The sequence below is a fragment of the Rattus norvegicus genome, chromosome 18, assembly GCF_021556685.1.
Source record: "Rattus norvegicus strain SHRSP/BbbUtx chromosome 18, alternate assembly SHRSP_T2T, whole genome shotgun sequence".
Classification (NCBI taxonomy): Eukaryota; Metazoa; Chordata; class Mammalia; order Rodentia; family Muridae; genus Rattus; species Rattus norvegicus.
The window spans coordinates 70,716,366-70,739,056 of NC_141551.1; the positions used below are offsets into that span (position 1 = coordinate 70,716,366).

At 45.9% G+C, this 22,691-nt stretch overlaps 1 protein-coding gene across 13 annotated transcripts in view; it reads left to right on the top strand.

Moving 5' to 3' along the window:
• Positions 1–22,691, top strand: part of Dym (dymeclin) — a 297,388-nt gene that overhangs the window by 80,850 nt on the left and 193,847 nt on the right. For all 13 annotated transcript variants that reach the window (XM_087592291.1, XM_087592295.1, XM_087592293.1 and 10 more), the window contains 2 exon segments: positions 4,219–4,344; positions 6,472–6,614. In XM_087592291.1, the coding sequence (XP_087448417.1) occupies positions 4,219–4,344; positions 6,472–6,614 (269 nt within the window).

A 22,691-nucleotide genomic window follows, 5' to 3' on the forward strand; every position in this document is an offset into this window, starting at 1 on the left:
TTGTTTTGGTAGTACACACTAATTTTTCTCTGTAACTGAGAGTAGACTAGGGATGACAATAAGTCCATGATTGCTTCTTGTCATCTCATATTGTATGTAGGGTACAATGGTACCCGGGACATAGGCTCTCGCTGCAGGGCGGGACTGAGGATAAGGGTGGGTATGTGATGAGTCAGGATCTAAGTGTCAGTGCAGAAAGTGACGTGGGTGTGTAGGAGCCCAGAGTGTGAGGCCGTGTTTCTTAGACGCCATATTCTATTTAAATGGAAACCTAAGTGGACTTGGGTGCTCTGCTGCTCTCCTCCTGATGGGAGAGCCTGGTAAGTAGAAACTGAAGATGCAAAGCCCTGAGCCGGGCAAACTCTTGGGCTTGAGTAGGCCTGTCAGACTGGAGGTGAAGGGCAAGGGCAGGAAGGCTGGAGGAAGGAAGTTAGGATGCTCTGTTACAAGGCCTGGAGTCTCGAGGGTGAGGTAGGGACTCTTTTCTAAATGAGGTGAGTACCCACTGGACGTCCTAATCCCTGAGTAAATATTTTCCAGCTGGGAGCGGTGGCGAACCTATAATTCCTACATAGTGAGGTGGGTGGAGGCCTGAGGCAGGATTATGAGCTGGAGGCTTGGGTTGCGTAAATTCAGGGGCTATAGATTTCACCGTAGGCTTTAATTTTTTTCTTTTGCTCGGTACCAATCCATGTGCTTGGAAATAAGTCTTTATTTATTTATTTATTTATTTATTATTTTATTTATTTATTTATTTTCTACTTTCTTGCTTTTTTTAAAGAGTGTCTTGCTATAGCCCTGTCTAGCCTGGAACTTTCTGTGTAGACCAAGCTGGCATCAAATCCAGACAAGTACTTTTCCTCATGAGTGCTGAGCTGCCTACCCAGATGGGGTAGTGGGCATCCAAGCTTTTCAGATGCTGGTCTCCAGCACCCCATTCCTTTCCTTCCCCGTTTGAGAGCCGCGTGTGGTGGTAACAGGTTGATGGAAGCAGCCGGTGCGCCCTCTAGTGTTACAGCCCCATGCCAGCCTTGTGTCTACAGCCTTAGCCTCACAAATACAGTCCTGTGCTGGCCATGGAGTATTAAAGCTGTTATGCTCCTACCCGAGGCCCTGTGCCCTGATACTTGACAGCTTTGTGGAATTCCTGTGGTGAGTAGGGCCCTCAGGTTCTCTTCGCCCCTCTGCTCTCTTGTCTCCGAGCCCACTTCCCTGCTCGCCCTGGCTGCATCGGAAGTGTTCAGTGCAGCGTCTGTTGACGATTTGTCTTTGGTTGGGATGGCATTCAGTGGGGAACGGGGCCCATTAAGGGCCGTTCAGGGTCTGGGCATGGCCTATGCAGGGACAGCTCAGACACAAGCACCTCTGCCTCACATGGGGGCATCGGTTGGGGTTTGCAGGTAGATCAGGCTGGGGTCGCCCAGTGTCTTTAGTCTTAGAGCAGCTGCCGCACGGCCTCACAGCTTCTTCTCCAGCTGGCTGGGGCCTGTGCTCTGTGTGGTGGGGAGCTGGGGCTAGGGACCTGGGTGTGTCTAACAAGTGGGTTGTTGAGAGAGCAGTGCTGGCTTATGGGTGACGAGGCGCCAACTGTGGGGCACTCCTGAGACCACTCAGCTTCTTCCACTGCCGAGCTGCTAGTGGATGCTTTTGCCTTGGAAGCTCGGGGGTTAGCAGGACTGCTCTGGGCAGCATTGGCTCCTGGTGCCAGGCCTGTTGGGATTCCCCTCACCCGTGTGCTATGTAGCTGTCAAGTCTGGTGCCAGGCTTCCGGTCTAACTTTGCAGTGGTGAGGCTGCTGCTGCTGTCTGCAGTGATGCCCCTGTCCTGTGTCATCCCTGCTGCTACTAGGGCAGCCTGCTCTACAGAAGTGGGTGAGGAAAGACCACTCCAGAGGATTAATGGTCCTGATGTAACGGCAAGGGAGATGGCGTGGGGAAGGCTCTAAGCCTTTTCTCTAGGTGATCCTCAGCACCATGCTGTGTAGCTGCAGCAGGGTGCTGGGGCCAGTCGCAGCCTTGTCTCTAGCACTGCAGTCATCCAAGCCTGGGTCTTGTCTCCTCTCAGCCTCGCAGCACTCACCGTAGTCCCTCCATCAGGGAAGTGCTCCTCCACTGGGAGAAATGGTTGGTCAGGCTTGGGATTGCACATCTACTACAGACTGAAGTAGCCCCGACTGGCAGGGCGTCCAGGAGCCAGTGCACTCGGCTGAAGTCTTGGACATAGCTGTCTCAAGGCATCTGTGGCCCGGTGAAGGCAGCCGGTGCTGGTACTGGGGTGGTCTTTCTAGCTGCCAGAGCAGCACCCTTTTCTCATGGCCGCTCCAGCAGCAAGGGAAGGCCCAGTAGCTGTCAGCGCAGAGCCAGCTTGCCCTATCTAAACAAAACCATTTCCTTGCTTGTGTGCGGGACATGAGAATGATGTTTTCTGTTTGTTTTTGATTTTTCCCCTCACCCCTTTCCTTTCCGAAGAGCATTGTGACTTATTAGTGCTGTGAGATGAGCGTCTAATCTGTGGCTTTAGCCACCGCTCAGCGTATCTATGTACCCGCTGCTTCTATTAAACCAGTTTCTCAGAAGTCCACATCCAGACTGTCTACAACTTACCTTCCCATGTCTGTGTATTATGCCTCTGTTATGTGTAAGAATGACCCTACCTGGACAGTGTGCATGCCTGTAATCTCAGTACTTGAGGGATCGAGGCAGGAGGATTACTGTGAATTTGAGAACAGCCTGGGATACATAGGATTTGGGATCTGGGATTGACCTAGGTTACATAACGAACCCTAGTCTTAAAAATAGAAAGCCCAACAGCTTTTTTTTTTTTAATGATCCAAACGTCAGCTGTTTAACAATATTACTTGATAATTTTTATTTTGTCAAATGTCCAAGTAGAACTTGACCTATTACTTCTGACTTAAGATATTGTGGTCAGGTCAGGGCTGGGATATCTGAGGCTTCAGGTGGGGAAGGGCTTGCTTTCTAAATCCCTCATTTGGGATGTTGACAGGCTGTACCTTCCCCCAGGGTTATTGGACTGGGGACCTTCCTTCCTTGCTCACTGTTGACGGAGACCTCACTTAGCTTTTAGCCTTTGGGCTCATAAGACCGACTAGAGAATATGTGTCCCAGACAGGCCTGCGCATTTTAATTAGTGATTATTGTGAGTAGAATTCTCTCTGGTCACCCGTGCACTCATTACTGAGTTGTAAGTGTCCAGTTTACTCTTCATTTGTTCAGGGAATAAGAAATAGCTGGGCAGTGGTGGCACACACCTGTAGTCCCAGCACTTGGGAGGCAGAGGCAGGCAGATCTCTGAATTCAAGGTCAGCCTGGTCTGCAGAGAGAGTTCTAGGACAGCCAGGGCTACCCAGGGAAACCCTTGAAAAGGAAGGAAGAAAAGAAGGAAGGAGTGAGAAATACAGTTATAGCAATAATTAAGGAAATGTCATGTCCTTATAATACAAGTACTATATCACTGAGCTGTACCCACAGAGAGTTGTGTGTGTGTGTGTGTGTGTGTGTGTGTGTGTGTGTGTGTGTGATGCATGGATGTGTACGTGTGTTTGTTGCATGCATGGGTGTGTACATGTGTGGGGTGCACATCCATGAAGTGAGAGGACACTGATGTCTTTTTATCACCCTTTGCTTTATTCCTTTGAGCCTGAGGCTCTCATCAAGCTGAGTGCATATTGATTTGGGTAGGCTGGCTTGCCAGAGCTGCCTGCTGGGATCCTCTTGTCCCTAGCCCACAGCCCTTGGATCACATGATTACTGTTGATGTCCTGCTGAACATGCACAGTTGGCATGAGGTGTCACACATTAGAGATGAAACGCATACACTGTTCTGATTCAGAGAGCATGGCCTTCCCTCTGCCTTCCCTGCTGCGTATCTGTTGCTGCTGTTTAGTGACCAGGGGCAAGCTCAGTGCTTAGAGTGGATCTGAGAGCAGGACGCTGCTGCTCTTCCTCCCGTGCATACACCAGTGGACTAATTGACATGGGAACTGCAAAGTGGGAAAGCAGTGGGCTGCCAGGTCCAAGTATAAGAGCCAATGACGGGAAAGGGGTTTAATGTTTTGGTTTGACTTAATTTTTATCTTAAGCATTTTTTAAATAACCCAAAGTATTTGGATATGTAGATTTGACTGTTTAGATGTACAGTTTATATGGTGTTTAGTCTTCCAGACTGACCATGACTCTGTTTCCCCCGTGTTTCCAGGGATATCACATATGAGATATCAGTGGAGGCCATCTCAGCAATGATTGTCTTCCTTTCCTGTCAGCTCTTCCACAAGGAGGTTCTGCGGCAGAGCATCAGTCACAAGTACCTGATGCAAGGTCCATGGTATGCTGTGTTTAAAGTTGTCCCTTAAGGAACGGCCGCTGTGATGTTTAATCTTTGTTTCTAACGTCATCATCTCGTGCGTGCTGTGGGTTCACCTGTTGTCATCTCTTCCTGTTCTGTGATTACTTCATATCCAACCCAAGAGGAGGCTACATCCTGGTCCCTGTTCCCTCTGTGCTCTGCCTCGTCTCCTAGTCTATTGGTGCCTGTAATGTTTGCTTTGTGGGATAGCCTGCTGTCTTCTCCTCCTCCTTCCTCCTCCTCTGTCAAGTGCCCTGCATATTCCAACAGCGCCTGAGTCTTCCTCTTTCTTCAGCTCCTTGGAATCTGGTTGTCCCTTGGTATCAGCTGGGAACTGGCTGGGATACCAGAGTCCCTAAAACATCCTGTATGTAACCCAGGCACATCCTCCTGTGCTTTAAACCCTGTGTAGATGACGCATAGTTCCTAACACAATGGGAATGCTTTAAATAACTGGTACACCGAATTGTTTGGAAAATAATGAGGAGTAAAGTTCAGTAAAGATAAGATTTATTTTTTCTGAGTATTTTCAGCTTCTGATTGGTTGAAATAGTAGATGCAGAATCTGAGAATGTGGTTCTTGTGAATTTGAAGGACTGACTTCTGTGATCTGTGTCTGGTCACCTTTTGCTGAGACTATGCCAGTGGCCCCTCCACTGTTCTAATTTAATGAACATCTCCGCATTTACTGTATGCTAAATACATGTTGGTCTTCCTCTGTAACAGACACTTATGGGAATGTGGATAAAAATACTTTCAGTAAGCACAGCACCCTACCTTCTGTTGACATAATTTTCAAAAAGCTTTAAATCAGTCAAGTCTTTAGAATAAGTTTTTGTTAAAGTTAACCTGTAAGTTCTGGGGACACGGTTGTGGATAGAGTATGTTGATTTTTTTTTTTTTTTTCGGAGCTGGGGACCGAACCCAGGGCCTTGCGCTTCCTAGGCAAGCGCTCTACCACTGAGCCAAATCCCCAACCCCGAGTACGTTGATTTTTATGAGCGAAGGGCGATGTCCATAGCACTGTCTCCACTGTGCTTGCCTTGTTGCCGTGGTTACACTATATCACGTTCACAGGCTCCTGTAGAGCCCTTTGGGTAAGTCACACAGGAAAGAGGCCCCAGGGCTCAAGGTCGGGACTGCATCTGGTGACCTTCTTACTGGGCCTTGTGCAGCAAGAGGCAAGCCAGTCTGTGACTCTCTTACTGAAAAGCTATCGGGAGTCTCATATGAGCTGCAGACTTACCCTCTGACTTAACCGACGGCTCCACTGCCTGTCAGTTACCATAGTGAGTTATCACTTCCACCATCTTCCTGCCTCGTATGACGATGGACTCTGGTGTGGAGTGCAAAGGTGACAAACCGTCCTGGAGCCTGAGCAGTGACGTCTGAAAGTCACTGACAAGAAGAGGAGGGGCAGGCTTTGGAGCCTCCTCTCTCAACTCTAGGAGTGGTAGACTAACTTGGTCTGCAGGCGATGGCTGGCCTGTTGAGAGTTTGACTAGAAATGTATTTCTTACAGTGCTAGAAATATGAAGGTTGTATTTTTCATATATGGGGAGGACATTAGTAGTCTTACTCTGTTAGTCTTTGGTTTTTATAGTATTATAAAGTCAAATACTTAAGCAGAAGATTCTTTTACTGGTTCTTGTGGTTATCATAGAAGCCATAGCCATCAATAACACATGCAAAAGTCTACGAGTGGACCAGAGAGTATAGAAATTACCTCGTCACCAGTAATCGAATAACTGGAGCTTTGTGCTTAAAACATAGCCTCATTGTCATTTAGTTCTCTGCTTCTCTGCTGATTCTGTGTAACCGCCTTCCTTCAGTTGACAGCTGTGCTACGTTAGCCACCAAATTTATAATTGCTTGCAATTGTGTGTAAATCACAGAAAGGTAACATATGCTTACGCTTAATGGTTTGATTCGTGCCTTCTCGTGTGGTAGGAGGCAATGCCAAGGTCAAGGCTTGAGTCTAGTGTTAGAGGCTGCCACTTTCCCTGAGGTAGTACTAGTGTCAGACGTATTCCGTGTTGTTAAGCAGAATCGGGTGATTCCATGAACAGGAGTTTGATTTTTCTTTCTCTTACCCTTTCTATGTAGTCTTCCCTACACCAGCAAACTTGTGAAAACCTTATTATATAACTTTATCAGACAAGAAAAGCCACCTCCGCCCGGAACCCATGTCTTCCCTCAGCAGTCGGACGGGGGAGGACTGCTGTATGGACTGGCGTCAGGAGTAGCAAGTAAGTCCTTCCAGACTTCACATCCTCTGTCTTGGAAATCTCTTCTAATTATCCACAAGCAGTTCTCTTCACTTGGCTGCTGCCATTAGCCATTCCAGTGGGTCTGTGCAGCTGGCCGACTGTAACTACGCGAAGTAATTAAAATATTAACCCTCCCATTCTCTGTGTGATTCATGTCAAATGTGTGCAGAAGTGAATAGATTATTTAGCTATAGAACATAAGTTTTCAAGATGAATGTTTGTATGTAAATATGGCTATCATGCAAGGTCTGGTTATGAAGAGAAAGTAAAATTGAGCCGTTGGATGCTTTTTCACTCCATGCATCGTAAGAAACATTTCTGTTTAGAGACTCTGTTGGTTGGGGTTTCATTGCATAATCTCAGAGCTTTGTTCAGTGACAAATTGGGAGATTTGGAAGAGTTTGTAACAAACTCTGCAGAAGCACAGGATGGAGTTGCTGAGGAAAAGCCCTTTCCCCCTCACAGCAGGCATCATTTCTGTGTAGAGTTCAGAGCTGGAGGTGAGCCCCCTTCTGAGAGTGAGGGCTGGGCCTGTGAACTGACACAGCTGAGAACGGCGCTTCATTCTGAAGGAGAAGTAACATAGCGTGGGACGCTCTCCGCCTGCGTCCGAGCCCTTACGAGGCACATTAAATTAGCAGCTGCGATGCAGGGTCACAGCGTGCTGGGCCCAAAGGACTGTCCCCAGGGGAGTATGGCTGTGGCCTGTGCTCCGAGCACGCAGGAGCGTGGGATGGGAGTGGGCAGCACGGGCAACGGTTCTCTCTACCATGAGGCTTGCCAGCTTCTGAAAAGTCAGGTTATTCTGTGATTTACGCAAGATCAGTGAGCAGCGGCCTTTGCAGATAGGCCTGCCTTTGCCCCCACCCAACTCAGCAGTCTTAGGTGAGGCCTCTGGAGGCAGCGCAGCGGTGACTTGCTCGTCTCTCAGGAAGACATAACTGGTCTGTTGGTGTCTTGTTTTCCTTCCTTCCTTCCTTCCTTCCTTCCTTCCTTCCTTCCTTCCTTCCCCCTCCCTCCCCTCCCCCCCCCCTTTCGTTATCATCTGCTGTGAGAACTTGGCTCCTGAGTTTTCCTAGTATTCTAATGTAATTACAGACAAGTTCATTAGTTACTTTCTTCAGAACAGTGGTCATACTTGGCAGATTTTTTTTGTCATTGTCTTAAACAAGTAAATTTGTACATAGTTTTAAATTTTTAGATACATGTTGTTATGAGGTATCTTTGGTGTTAGTTTACTAAGTACTGAAACCCAGGCATTTACAATTTAGATGGCGTCCACACAGCAGGTACTCCGTCCACTGCACTGTTTCCCAGCCCAGCTTTTGGACATCTCATTGTGGTTGGACTTTTCCTGGATGCAGAAAGCATTTGCTTTGTACCATTGTGTGCATTGTATGCTTTTAAAATTTACTTCCTTCAAAACAAGAGTATATTGTTTTAAAAACCCAGCCTAGGATAGTGGTGGTGGGCTTGGTCTTGTGGGCTGTGTGTTCAGAGACCGAGTTCCGGGCCCCAAGATCAGGTTGTAATATGGCCATGGGCATTGTATCGACCAATGTGCTGTAAAGAATGCTCCCCAGTAATCTCTGATTGGGCAGGAAAAGCGAGAGCTGGAGAGACAGACAGACAGACAGACAGACAGACGGGGGGATGGGACCTGAGATGGAGAGTGGATGGAGGTAGACAGAGGAGGTCTCCATGAGGCAGGACGGGCCATGAGCAAATCACCCTGAGGCACACACACATGGAGCAGAGCAAACCCAGCGAGACTCAGCGGGCAACCAACTCGGATCCTCTGACCGCGGTGTAGGTTAGAATAGCTCAGAATCCGCCCTGTATAGGATTGCAGCAGGCTAATGAAAATACCAGGCTCCTGAGTCTTTTATTCTAGAATGGGGCAGAACCCCCTTCCATAAAATTACGTTTATATCGTGCTTTTTCTTCAGGCTGGCAGGGAAGAGGTGGGTCCTCACACTGGACCTGGGTGCCCGTATGCCATGAGCTTCTGCCCGGGAACCTCCTGAGTTCTTCCAGGTCTTCTCACTGAAAACTTGATTGTCAGTTCCTCTTCAACCTCGAGAGTGTCACACACATGCATGCAGTGAAACACGGTCCTCCCCAACCCCTCCTTATCCTCCCCAGCATGGCCTCCACACTCGCTGTCTTTGTCTTCTTTTCTTTTCATAACCTTTTTCATAAGTCCAGTTGGTGCTGGCGGACTTAGATGCCTCTGCTTCTCGGGTACAGGTAGACTGCTGACTGCTGCCTTAGGATCTGAGGGGAAGGAGGTGAGCTTGCCTCTGCCTGAGCCTGTTTGACTCCGCAGCCTGTGCTGTTTCCCTGCTGTTGTCCTTCCCTCCCATAACTTACTCATGTGTTATGAGGGAGAAGGCTGCTTGATTTACCAGCTTTCTGGGCTTTTGTTTTTTTGAGGCAGGGCCTTGCTGACTATCCCAGGCTGACTTCTAACCCACAATCCTCCTGCCTTTACTTTCTGATGAGTGCTAGGACAACAGGCAAGCACCAGCACACCTGACTCTTGACATCTTGACCATCTGTGGATTGTCAGTAAATACTTGGATAAAATGAAATGCTAAAAGCTAATATGCACCTGGGAATGGTGGCCATTTTGTCTTTCGTTCCAGAAGTCAAGAGGCTGAGGCAGGAGGATTACCGGTAGTTTGAGCCCAGCCTGGGACACAAAGAGCAGCAGCCATGACAGCCAAAAGCTAGTTCATGTCTGTGCTGAGACGTGGACTTTGTCATCGTAGTTTTCTCTCCCTGTCTGACTCCTGCCTGTGTCCTCTGCAGCTGCTTCACCTGCACGATCCACCCACTTGAGTTTTCTTTTCTCGTGTTTTATGCTGTGCAATTCCAAGGATGTACAGAGGTAGAGAGTGGTGGGATGAATCTCCATCTATTTATAACTCGTCTTTAGGGACAATCAACATTTGCTGTTTTAAATTTTACCTCTCTTCCCATTGAGGAAACTTTTTATTTGGAAGTCAGTTTGCACCTACAGAAACCTTCCAAGAGTAGAACAGTACAAACTACCACTTTCCGTCTCCCACTCTCGGTCTGCCCTTGTATTCTCTGTCATACACTCTGTACCGCACTTATCTTTAAGCCACTTGAAGGTAGGTTACCTATAGCACAGCCTTCCTCCTTCAGGAGCCTCTCACGTAACCACAGTGTAGCTGTGGTAGGTTTGACCAGTGAGGAGGAGGGGATCATGCATGGTCCGCTCAATCAGGGGAAGAGATGAGAGAAGTGTTTATGAAGTGTCGTTTTATTTAAGTGCATCTTTAAGCTTTGTTCTGATGATGATCTTATGCTGGCCCACTGTTCTGGCCAGCACTCACTGTGTAATCCTCTGTGAGTTCACAGCGTTCCGTCTGCCCCAGCCTCTCAAGTGTGGGTGACCGTGTGAGCTACTGCCCTGATTCACAGTTAGGTTTTCTTGTAATTGTGTTGCCCTCTGTCTGTGTGTGTCTCTCCTCCGACTTAGTCCCAGGACGTAGTGCTTGCTCTTCTTCTTTCTAGAACAACCAGCCGCTCTCCTGACCCTCAGGTGCCAGGGCGGTGTTGGCTCAGAGGAGGAAACACACTGTAGGAATTGCTCACACTGCAAAGATACAGTTAGAGTTTTTGTTTGTTTCTGTTACTGAGAGTAATGACAATTCACATATAATTTTTTTTTTAAAAAAAACTTTTTCAGATGCATTGAGAAGTATGATTTCAAAAACTGGTTAGAATGAATTGTGAATTAATATAGTACTTTATTATAATACGTGCAGTTAAACCTATATTCACAGTTTTATAGTACAAGAAGTTACAGCACTGTGCTGTCACTGTAGACAAAGACTCAGTTGATGTATCACTGTTTTGGAATGAGTGCTTCTGTTTTTCAAAGTTAATTTATTATGTTAAATTCGCAGCTGATTTATCTTTTAAGATGATCACAGAGTTCTAGAATCATCTGACATACTTTAAAAACATCTATTCATCTGTCTGCCTGTCAGCACTGTAGTTAGATCTTGGCATTCCTAATCTGTAGATACGGAGCGGGGTCTGGTGCTAGCACTGGACATTTAGGACGCTCCCCATCCAGTTTCAGCATCACTGATGCACTTCCCAAAACCATCCTCAGGGTCCCTGGTGCCTGCCACAGGGGTGGAGCCAGTACTGGTAATCATTGAGAAAGAACAGTGTTTCGAGGTAGCATTAGAGGGCTTAGCTGAACTCATGCTGATGCATTTTCTCAGTGAGGAGGCCTTGTTTATCAGTATCAACCTGTTTTCTTAGATTTACTTTTAAGTGTGTGTGTGTGTGTGTGTGTGTGTGTGTGTGTGTGTGTGTCTTTTTTGTGTGTACATGCAGAAGCAAGAGGAAGTGTTGGATTTCCTGGAGCTACAGTTAATAGGTGTTGTGGCCACCAGATGTGGGTGCTGGAAACTAAACTCTGGTTCTCTGGAAGAGCAGCAGGGGCTGCTAACCGCCAAGCCATCTCTTCAGCTCAGTCCTTGCCGCTAAATCTCACTGACTGGTTTATAACACTGATAAATAGGATACCTTTTGTCCTGGCCTTGTGAGGAAGAGATAAAGTGTATAAAAATCTCATCTAAAACCATATGACGTCTGTCCTCATGCAGATGACTTTGCTGTCAGTCCTGACGTGCTGCTTGAATGGTATAAAATAGAATTAGAATGGAAGTTAGGTTAGAAACAACCAGTGATCGGAGAACTCTAGGGACGTTTCTGTTATGACAGTGTTAGAATTCAGCGCGTCTGTTTCTGGTCTGCTTAAACTTTAAATCATGTAAAAAAAAGTTTTAAAAGACTGATTAATGAATATGCCTGCCACATTCTTGCTTTGAGTCCAGCTGGCTTTTTGTTTTATGTGGTGCAAGGTTTTGTCAATGACAGAAAGGAAAATTTGATTATTAAATAGATATTTGTTCCTTTCTAAATGAACTTACCTGGCAACAGTTGCCATGGTACCATTTCAACTTATCTGAGGACTTTTTTTTTTTTTTTTTTCTTTTTCTTTTTTTTCGGAGCTGGGGACCGAACCCAGGGCCTTGCGTTTGCTAGGCAAGCGCTCTACCACTGAGCTAAATCCCCAACCCTTTATCTGAGGACTTTTATGTTTGCTTCTTGAAGCCTTGGGTGTCCTCCTCAAGGAACAGCTTAGGCTGGCTGGGTGCTGTGTCCCAGGGAACCCCGGGTGATGGGCCTGCAAGGGCGAATCATCATGCCAGCAGTTTATGTGGGTATTGTGGATGGAATTCAGGTTCTTGTGCTCACAAGGAAAGCACTTTGCTGGCTGAATCTTCCTCCCAGCCCCTGTGTGCCCTGTTGACTATTTATATAATTAGCTCAAGACTTTAATAGAGAAAATTTGATGCTGACTTTATTCAAATTATGATAAATATTTCAAACATTCATTTAAGCCACGATATCAGTGGTCTTGGTGATAACCAGGGAAGCCATCGATGACTCTTAATCTCTAAACATACCGCCCTGTGTGGTTAAACATGTTTTATATACAAATGGCCAGTGAGCCCCACGCCCACACTTTGTTATGTGTAGAGCCTAATGTGTGTTTTTAAGTCTGTCCTGGTCGAGGGCTGTAACAAAGCACAGTAGTCTTGGTAGCCTTGACAGCTGCCATTTTTTCACATGGTTCTAGAATCCACAGGTCTAACATCAAGATACCAGCATGCTTGTTGCTTGATGTGGGTCCTTTCCCTGGCTTGCTGTGTCCTCTCATGGGGACCAGGAAGCTTTGTGTCACTTCCTACAAAGTCACTATCTACTGTGGGGGATCTGCCTTGCTGCCCTCTTATAAACACATTACTACCCAAAGATCCATTTTCTGATACTGTCCCTTTAAGAGAACTGTAGCATATGCTTTTGGAGGTAACTCAGATCCATCCCTAGCCAGGTGTAGTCGTCATTTTTATGTTACTGCAGTGAAACAGGGCAGACTGCTGTATAAGGAAAGGAGGTTGGTTTATTTTGGCTTACGATTGTGGAGATTCAAAAGTCCAAGATTTGGTGTGCTGGAATGGCCTTCTTACCTGGGCAAGAGGCAGGGAGTGCCTCTGCCTGTCGCCTTTTCTTCTCTTTTTCATAAAGTACTTAGTCTTGAGGGCTCCACCCTTACGGCCCCATCTAGTTAACTTTTTCTGCGTGCCATAAGCATCTACCTTTAAGCACCGTAGTTACATTAAGTTTCCATCCATCTCCTTTATATCATTATAAAGTTTTACTCTTTGGGAGTCAGGAGACAGCCTTATTCAAACCCTAGCACTGCATATCAAGTTGGCTGAGCTGGATTGGATGGTGGGGGCTTATGTCTTTAGTCCTAGCAAATTGAGTGGCTGCTGGTCTCTCGTGTGTTGATAGCAATGGAGATGTGCTCCAGTCAACCATTGCTTTAAACCAGCACTGCTTAGTGGGGCGGTGAGAGTTGTGGACCAAGTCAATCAATCTCAATCATAAACACCAATTATGTATACAATGTAGATATTCCTATTTCCTGGCTTTGGATAGTTACATTGTAAGTATTACATTTTGGAGGGCGGGCCCTAGAATACAACAATTTGCCACTTGTTGGTTAATATTACAGGTACTGAATTCTGGATGTACATTAGGGTAAGCTAAATGAAAGCCACCATTTGCTAGCATGGACGTTGGAGCTCTCTTATGTCCTGGTAGAATGAGGGTGGTACGAGTGTCTCTTGTTATCCATAGTCTCACGTACCCGAGGTTAACTACAGCCGGAAGATGCTGTTGTAAAATCCCAGAAGTAAGCAGAAATTCGAGTTTTACATTGAATGCTGTTTTGAGTAGTGCAGTCAGAGCTTACACTGATGTTCTTGGCCCGCTCAGGACGCAACTCTCCCTCCCTCCAGTGTATCTGCTCTGTCCCCTCCTTCCCTCTCCTCCTCCCTCCTCCCTCCAGTGTATCTGCTACACCCTGTCTTAGTTGGGGTTTTATTTCAGTAAAGAGACACCATGATCACGGCAACTCTTATAAAGGAAAGTATTTCATTGGGGCTGGCTTATAGTTTAGAGGTTTAGTCTGTTATCATCATGGTGAGAATCATGGAGGTGTGCAGGCAGACATGGTGCTGGAGCAGGACCTGAGAGCTCCACATCTTGATCTTTAGGGAGTAAGAAGACTGCATGTTTCACACTGGGTGTAGCTTGAACAGTTAAGAGCTTAAAGCCCGCCTCACAGTGACACACTTCCTCTATACCTCCTCATAGTGCCAATCCCCATGGCTAAGTGTTCAAACACATGGGTATATGAGGGCCATTCCTATTCAAATGGCCACACCCCAGTTCATCCCTTCCTCCAGTGTGTCCTCTGTCTGCTAACCCCCATTTGTCACTGAGTTTTGCTACTTTGTGGGTTCTTCTTCTTCACCCTTCTTCTTGCACCCTTTCATCTCCCTAATACTGGATAGGAGAGGAAAGGAAAGAGATCCCTGAATCAGGGGTCGGAAAGGGGGTGATGTTATCTTTAGACTGCTTCCCTCCTGCTGAATCGGGTGTTGAGTTCCTTGGGGCAAGTTTGATCGTCACCATCAGGATATCTAATTTCTTCTTGTTGTTTCTTTGCACATGACGACTTAACAAACCATGACCAACAACAACCCACCACCTCTCTCAGGGCCCTAGCGTTTATACCCTCTGAAAAGACCCCAGAATTCCAATTGTCACAGAGGCTACCTACAGGTGGCAAAATCACACCCCTGCTAGAGCACGAGGCAAATCATAGTCAGCTGCTGTGGACGGTCAGAAGCAGCCCGTATCCCATACCTGGGCTTAAAAATGAAAACATTCTTCTAAAAGAACCCAAATTCCAGAATTCTCACTACACCCATAACTCAGTAGCCATTTTAGGATCAGACGGACTAGCATAATCCTGCATTCAGAGAACTGTAACTTAACGTAATGATGTCTCTCAGTCCTGATGGACAGATGCAATTTGGGTGTGCTAAGCAGAGACCATAGTTTGCTTTCTTCACATAAAAACTTTAGACCTAATAGGGAAAGAAAAGAGGTTGCTAAGAGCTATGGTGAAATGAGTGTTTTATAAAGAGAAAGGAAGAGCTGCAGAGATGGTTCAACTGCTAAGTGCTCTCACCGGGAGGCATGAGGATGTAAGTCCATGTTCCCAGCACCCATGTACAGCCTGGCATGGCTGTGACATGTATACCTGCGTGTGTGTGTGTGTGTGTGTGTGTGTGTGTGTATGTATGTATGTATGTGTGTGTTTATCTGTGTCTGTGTGTTTGGTTTGTACATACCCATTTGCATATTAAAAAATCTTAGTAATGTAAGTTTGGTAGGCTCTCTTGCCTCGGGCATTTTTCTAGGGGCCTTAGGATGTATCCCTGCTGATACTGGGGAATGTTATATCTTCCTCCACAGACAACTAAGATCAGGTGAGTACATGCATGGGGAAGAGACACTTACTCCATAGCTTTACAATGAATGACCACTAATTATAACAAATAACACTTACTAGTAAGTAATATCTATCATTTAAAAATTTTACTGTGTGTGGTACCATAATCTCAGCATTTGGGAGGCAGAGGCAGGTGCATTTCTGTGAGTTCAAACCAGCTTGTAGCTGGTTCCAGGATACCCAAATCTATGTAGTGAGACCATGTCTCAAAACCAAAACCAAACCAAAACCAAAACCAAAACAACAACAAAACACAATATATAACACACAAGCAAAAACCAACAAAGTATGTTAAAATTGGGACTGGAGAGATGGCTCAGCAGTAGAGGGCACACTGGCTGCTCTTCCAGAGGACCCAGGTTTGATTCCCAGTACCCACAGGATGCAGCACAACTGTTTGAAAGTTTAGTTCCAGGGATTTAATGCCCTCTTCTGGCCTTCTTAGGTATTGTATACACATTGTGCACAGACAGACATAAACCCATATGTATAAAATGAAGGAAAAAAAGTAAAAATAGAACAAAGTATGACCTTATAATGATTTACAAGTGTGCTTTGATTTTTTCCTATGTGATTAACTTAAGAACTATCACATGTTTGGCATATATATTATATATTTTATGTAAATACTGTATATAGTATATACAATCATGCATTGCTTAATAGCAGACCATATTGTAAGAAATATTCCATATTTTACCATACAAACATCAAATTGTACTTATACAGACATATATTGTAGGCTTTGGTTTTTCAAAATCTAGTTTAATAGGGTTCTTAAACGCTTCAGCCTCCCTTCTAGCCCACCACCCACCAGAGGTAGTGGAAAAGACAGGTTAATGGGGCAAAAGAGGATGTGGGCCTGTTTAGAAATATTCCTTTGGGGCTATTCCAGTCTTCATTGTCAGCAGCCAGTCCTCTATCAAAACACCAACCCGAGTCAGCAGCGCAGTCCAGTTCACTCAGCAATTGCCACGCACGAATCAGCAAAGGCAGTTCCATCCTGAAGAAGCCGTGAGGCCCTGCCAATTAGCCTAAGTCCCTGGAAGCATCAGGAAGCCTCTGGATTATCACGAGTTCTTTGGGGAGTTGCCCCTGATGAAGTCGTGGCAGGTGAAGATCAGCAAGGAGGTGCAGGCAGACCACTCCATGAGCATAGTCAGCAAAGACCAGTGAGGCAGAGCAAGGGGGACAATGCCACAGCCCTCCTCCCACGTGTGTGGGGTCATTTTTATATTCTCTCTAGACATCACGTGTCCTCTCACATGTCTGCTTCAGCAGAACATCCTATGACATAACAGAGTTTCCAAAGAAAGAAGTTTCTACTTCAGTATGTGGTATGGTTTACCACACACCTAGTATATACCGTATATGCATATAACATGGTACATGCATACGTGCGTATGCATGATTAGGGTTCTCAGTACTATGACCAGCAGAATTAAATGAAGTCCAAGAGAAAACGGTTTCGTCAAGGGACACAGTAGCATCACACACAGAGGTATTCTGTTTAGCATAAGCTTTAAGTGGAGGGAGTGTAATGTAAACCTATGACACAGTGCATGTCTAGCAAATGTGTAAGCCAGTAGTTGAGCTGCCATTAGCTTGCTCCAAGCACGAGAGTGGCTGAGTGACTGTTAGAGCAGATGATTGCTTCATCACAAACATAAAGACGCCGTTTGCTCACGTTACAATGGCAGCAACGTAATTAGGTGCTAGGAATTTTCATCTTTGCTCTTACACAGCCGCCACTGTGCATCTGATTTGTCATTGTGCAGAGACCTGAGGTTGCCACTGAAGTACACTGAGAAGAAATGGACAGTAGGCGCTCTGTGTCTGAAAAACATTACTGGGGACATTGGCTCTGCAGTTTGTGTGCTCTGCTATGACAGCTGTACTGTAATTATGGTTGGGTGTCTAAGCCCACTTACGTGTACTCTACCACACTGCTTCCAGTCCAGTCACAGGTTTTATACAGTGGCTTCCCACTTGACTGAACCATCAAAAATGTTTCTTTCATCTGTTTGTAGTGGCCAGTGTCCACAGCAAATTTTAAGGCCAAGTTTAGGAAAATGCAGTAACAAAGAAATTAATAAAATAGAACTCAAACATTACCACTTCTGTTTCCCATAGCTGGGTATGGGGGCAGGCTCCTTTGATTGCAGCACTTGGGAAGCAGAGGCAGGCAGATCTTTGTAAGTTTAAGGCCATCTGGTCTACAGAGCAAGTTCCAGAATAGCTGGAACTACGGAGAAACCCTGTCTTGAAAAACAAAGAAAAGAGGTAATAGCAAAAACCAGCTTTTATTCCCTCAGTTGCTGTTGTGAGAAAGTTACTAAATGAACTATGCCAAATGTGGTGGCCAGTAGTTGGAACCTATTTTATGTGATGCTTCTTTTCTCCCAATGTTGGCTCCTTCTGGGTTGGCTCTTTGAAAGAAAGCGTGTGTCACTGAGAAACACGCCTCACCACACAACTGACAGACTTTCAATTGAAACAACTCTCATGTTACAAGAGAGGCCTGGATAATGATACTCTTTAATTTTTATTTGGAATGCTCTGGTACACTTTATTCAAAGAATAACTTTTTTTTTCAGAATTAAATTCATTTATTTATAAAGTGCAGTTAATTTCAGGTTACTGTTTGTAATAGTTCAGGAGTGAGTAGGGAACTTATTAAAGTTAGCTTGTAATTCTAGTAGTTTAGATGTCTTGGTAGATGTTATTAAATGGTTTTTTACTTGTAATTTGGAATCAACACCCAGAGTCCACCTTAGTTTTGTACCTTCCTTGAGAGGATTACGGCTTGTCCCCGAGGGTATTCCAGGGCTTGCCGTAATGTTCAGCTAAAATACGAGGTGTTTTTTGGTTTTAGTAGCACAAGTTAAAATCTGTACATTGTTAATAAGGAACATACTAATTTTTATATTGAAATGAGGTAGGGTTTATGTTTCATGATCTGACAAAATAGACTTTTAAGTCTTACAAATTTAACAGTGTCCATGGATGTACTTCATTGCACATGGTACTGGGTTATATGAAGACATTCTGTACATGTGTAAAATGTTAATTTACGTGTATCCACATACCTCTTTCCTTTATCACCCTTCCTTCTCCCACTAATCCCCTTTGATCCCTGAGACAGTTTGGTCTTGACTTTCATGCCACGTGTATGGTTTTATGGGTCCGTATGAAATCTTGGCACCACAAGAGAGAAGAGGCAAGCATTTGAGACGAGTTTATGTGCCCTGGCTGCGTCATTACCGCTCTCTCCTCTCTCCACTTCTCACCCCACCACCCTTACTTCTGAGGCAAGGTCTCTGCAGACAAGTCTGGCCTTGAACTCCTGAACCAGGCCTAGCTAGTTTTGTTTTTTTATGGCTGAAAAGAAAATTCAGTTGTGCATATATGACACCAAGTCCTTTGTTGATGGCCACCTAGGTTGGTTTTGTCATTTGGCTGCTATTAAGGAGGGAGACAGGGATGACGGTATCTCTCTGACATGTCTTGGGGATGTTTTGATTTTCCTGTTTTGCGGTCTGTTGAGTACTTTGTACTGTCAGTAATAACAGCGCCCTCTCTGTTCAGTCTTGCAAAGATTTGCAAGGGAGATTGATGGCCCCTTTCCTGTCATTAGTAGTTGGGGACTAAAGCCATTCACACTCACCATGAAGAGTATAAAGGGTTTCCAATTGATTGTAGCTGGAAGCCAGGACCTTAGTTCTCTGTACTGTCCTGCAAGATGTGGATAGAAAAGGTAAGAAGCCTGACACAAAGGAGAGGCACCAGCTGCTGTCATGGCTGCTGGTGCTGCCGTTGTTGGTGCAACCATAAAAGGTGACCTTTAGTTTAACAGCCAAAGAAGAGGAAACCCTATGACAGTAGAAACTCTGGCCTGGTTAGAGAAACTGTCAGGTGCTTCCTGGTCTGCTCTGTATTCTAGAGAGGTCCTAGAGAGAAGACAACACTCAGATACAAAGTCCAGTTTAGAAAGTAAGAGAGGAGACCTTGCTACTGTCACTCAGCCAGCTGGTGGCAATAAGAATGACATTACCCAGGATTAAGCTTCACAGAATGCCTAGGACCTGGGTACGTCCTACTGAGGATGTGTGTCTAGGGCCTGGGTACATCCCTATGGAAGATGTGTCTTGGAAACTGGTGAAATAATGGTAAAACTGAAAATCATGGAGAAAAGCCCTTCAGCTAGTGTGTGAGAAGGCTGTGTGCCCGCATCACTCCTGGGGACATTTCTGATCACCTTCTCCTGGCACCACACGGGCAAAAGAGTGGCTTTCCTGAAGCAGCAGAGCAGTGGCCGCTACTTGTGACTGGACCACTCGTCTTTAGCTACATCGAACTTACTGAAATTTGTCATTGTCACCACTACAAATACCAGCAAGGTTAGTTAAAGACGTTTAAAGGCAGCTGTGTTCCTAGTATTTCAGCCAGTTCTTGGCTTGTTGCCACAGCTTGTTCTTGATGCACCGATGGAGAGAAATGACAGGTTATGAAAGGCACCCAGATGTCTTGTCATCCCAAGTAAAGGAGGAGCACCTGGGGCCTACTACAAAGGTTCCAGTGAATGCTGTAAAGTGGCTAGCTGCACACTCCCACATTGTAGCTGGAGACACGAGCTTAGGAAGCGTAAGCCAGTCTCTCTCGGAAGCAAGTGCAGCCTGTACTTTGGCCAAAGGGATATGCGTCGAAGAAGCGTGGGCAGAGGGGCAGGAGGCATTTCTAAAGGGCTCATGCGCTCTTCCCTCTTGCTGACTTGAATGCAAATGAGATTCCTGGTGCTTGCTTTAGCCATCATGGACCACAAGGAACCCCAAGAGTGGCAGCCATATACAGAGAAGCCAAAAGAGGAAAGGAGCCCAGTGTTCACAAGTTGTGAAGGAGCACGCACACCGCTCTGCACCTTCTTACAGCTGCCTTTTCCCAGCTCTCCTCAGTCCCCGACAGGTAATAAAGGCAGGCTGCCGTGACAGTGTGGCATGGCGTGTAAGTCCCTCTCTCAGGTGTGTGGGTCCTCGTTAGAACCTATTGCACGTGGAGAGGAGAGTGGGACCAGGAAGTACCCAGTACAGGGAAAGAAAAGAAACAAAAGCAGTGGATTACTCATCTTCTTCACTGTCCACAGACAGCGAGTTCTGAGCATCGTAATTCACATGCTCTCAAGGAAGCCATGAGAGCTGTTCACAGTGAACAGTGAGTCAGAATCACACATGGAACCTTGAACACATCTGAGCGCTTACCTTTTTATGTTCATGTGCTTTTGAAGCTCTGCTTTGGCAAACATGTCTCTCTCCCTTTTCCTCCAAAAGATAATTCTGTGCAAATTTAATTACTCTATTAGTTTCACTTCCTTTTGTTTTTTTCTGAAGCAGTGTCCCACTGTGTAGCCCTGGCTGGTCTGGAACTCACAGAGATCCACCTGCCTCTGCCTCTTGAGTGCTGGGATTAAAGGTGTGTGCCACCTTCCCTGGCTCTATTAACTACATGAAAGTCTTTGTATAAGATTAATGGTGCAACAAATGTACCAGGTTGGTTGCGTGACTTTGCTTATTCCTGTCTGAATAAGAACTCACACTTCTCATTTGAAGTAAAGTGATACATGTGGTTAGAATCTAATGGAGGTGTGTGTGTGTGTGTGTGTGTGTGTGTGTGTCTGTCTGTCTGTCTGTCTGTCTGTCTGTCTTCAAGCCTCATTGGTATAGCCCTTGGCTGGCCTGGAGCACACTGTGGGCTAAGGTGACCACTGACTTGGAGTGATCCTCCCTGCCTCAGCCTTCTGAGTGCCAGAATGACAGACTTGAGCCATCGTGATTGGCCGCCTTTTCCTCTACTTTTAGAATGATGTAATATTTCTTAAAACTAATGTTGTACTTAAGTTTCCTTGTTCTGTGACCTTACAAGGGAAAGTGTCCCCAAATCTGCTTTCTGTTAACTTCTGTGGCCTAAAGTTTTAGTCTTGTGCCTTCTCTTCAGTATTTTGCTGTGCTCCATCTCAGATATACCATGCATCAAATCCTAGTCTTCGTGTTTTTTAAGGTTTATTGATTTTTATTTTGTATGTGTGAGTATTTGCTGTGGGTATGTGTCCCACACGTGTTCCTGGTTCCTGCTGTGGTCAGGGGAGAGTATTGGATTCCCTGGACCTGGAGTTTCAGAGTCAGCTGCCATGGACACCAAACCCAAGTCCTCAGCCCCAGAGCAGCCAGTGCTCTTAAGCGTTGAGCCATCTCCCCAGCCCTTTTCATGTTTCTTAGTCTCTATTGGAATCCATACTTATGTCTCTTCTGTATGCTGGGTGATTTCCTCAGATTCATACTCCAGTTCAGTTCTGCAATATCTCTTCAGCTGTATCGGATACACTGGGATTCTGCTTGGGGTTTCTGACATTGAAATGTACACACAACAGGCAGAAGTTTCTGACAGATAGTAATGTGTAATGAAATGCAAACCCTACTGCACAACTTGGTACAGATTATGTGAGATACCGAGTAAGGTAAGGATTTAAAATTTTCTGTTGGATGAAGTGAGGTGAAAGTTGGCTAGTTTGTCACGGGTCCTTTGTTGGAGTGGCGTTCTGGAAGACCACTAGGGTAGACTGATGGGAAATGGTGTCAGAGTGCCATGCCTAAGCTTGGTTGTCAGCTTGGTCGGAAGACACCTGGATGTGTTGTTGAGGCAGCTCCAGAAGGGACTAACCAAGTGGCAGACCTGTCCTGACCATGGATGGCACCATCCCCTGGGGACCTGGATGGAATGAGGGGAAGGAGGAAGTGCACAGCCACGGGCACCCTCCTCCTGTGCCCTCTGCAGCTTGATGGACCATGGCTCTGAGCCCTGAGGAGTCTTTTCTTATTTAAACTTTCTCTCTCAGGTGTGTGTCACAGAAAACTGGCTGTCTCACAGGGAAGGCAGAGAAGACAGGAGAGAGTCAAGTTAGCTGGAAGTATTTATGAAACAGCTGCCTTCGGTAGGCCTTAGAGTTACTGATAAAGAAGTGATGCTCCCAAGGAGAAGACATGTTCTGTCTCCTTTATGATAGGGGTAAGGGCAGAGCACATGAGGGTTTACGAGACGGGAGTTCTCTTTGAGCTCAAGTTTTCAGTTAAGGCAGGTAAGCACCGCCTCTGAGCCTGGTGGTTGAGGATTACTTTGGAAATTGAAAGGCAGATGCAGGAGAGACAGTGGCCCAGAGCAGGGATCCACTAGAAATAGATCACACACTTAAATCAGAGCAAGCAGAGCGACCGCCAGCTTGTTCTTCGGTTGTGTGTACTTGCTGTAGGACCGGCCATGAGTGGAGTATTGTGTTTAGTCAGGGTCTGGTAAAGGCTTGGAAAGGAACACATGAGGGGGACCCTAGTGCCAAGCCCGAGCGTCTGAGATGACTGAGGGGGGTGCACAGAAGGCTGCTGAAGGGGAGGAAAAAACCGACAGGGATAAATCGTTCACCCCAAAGTTATCTGAGTCAGGAACTAGAGGAACTACCTGGCTATGGGTGGCCATCAGAGAGAGGAGGACGAGCGCTGACGTGCAACACTTAGAAGGCGCGTGTG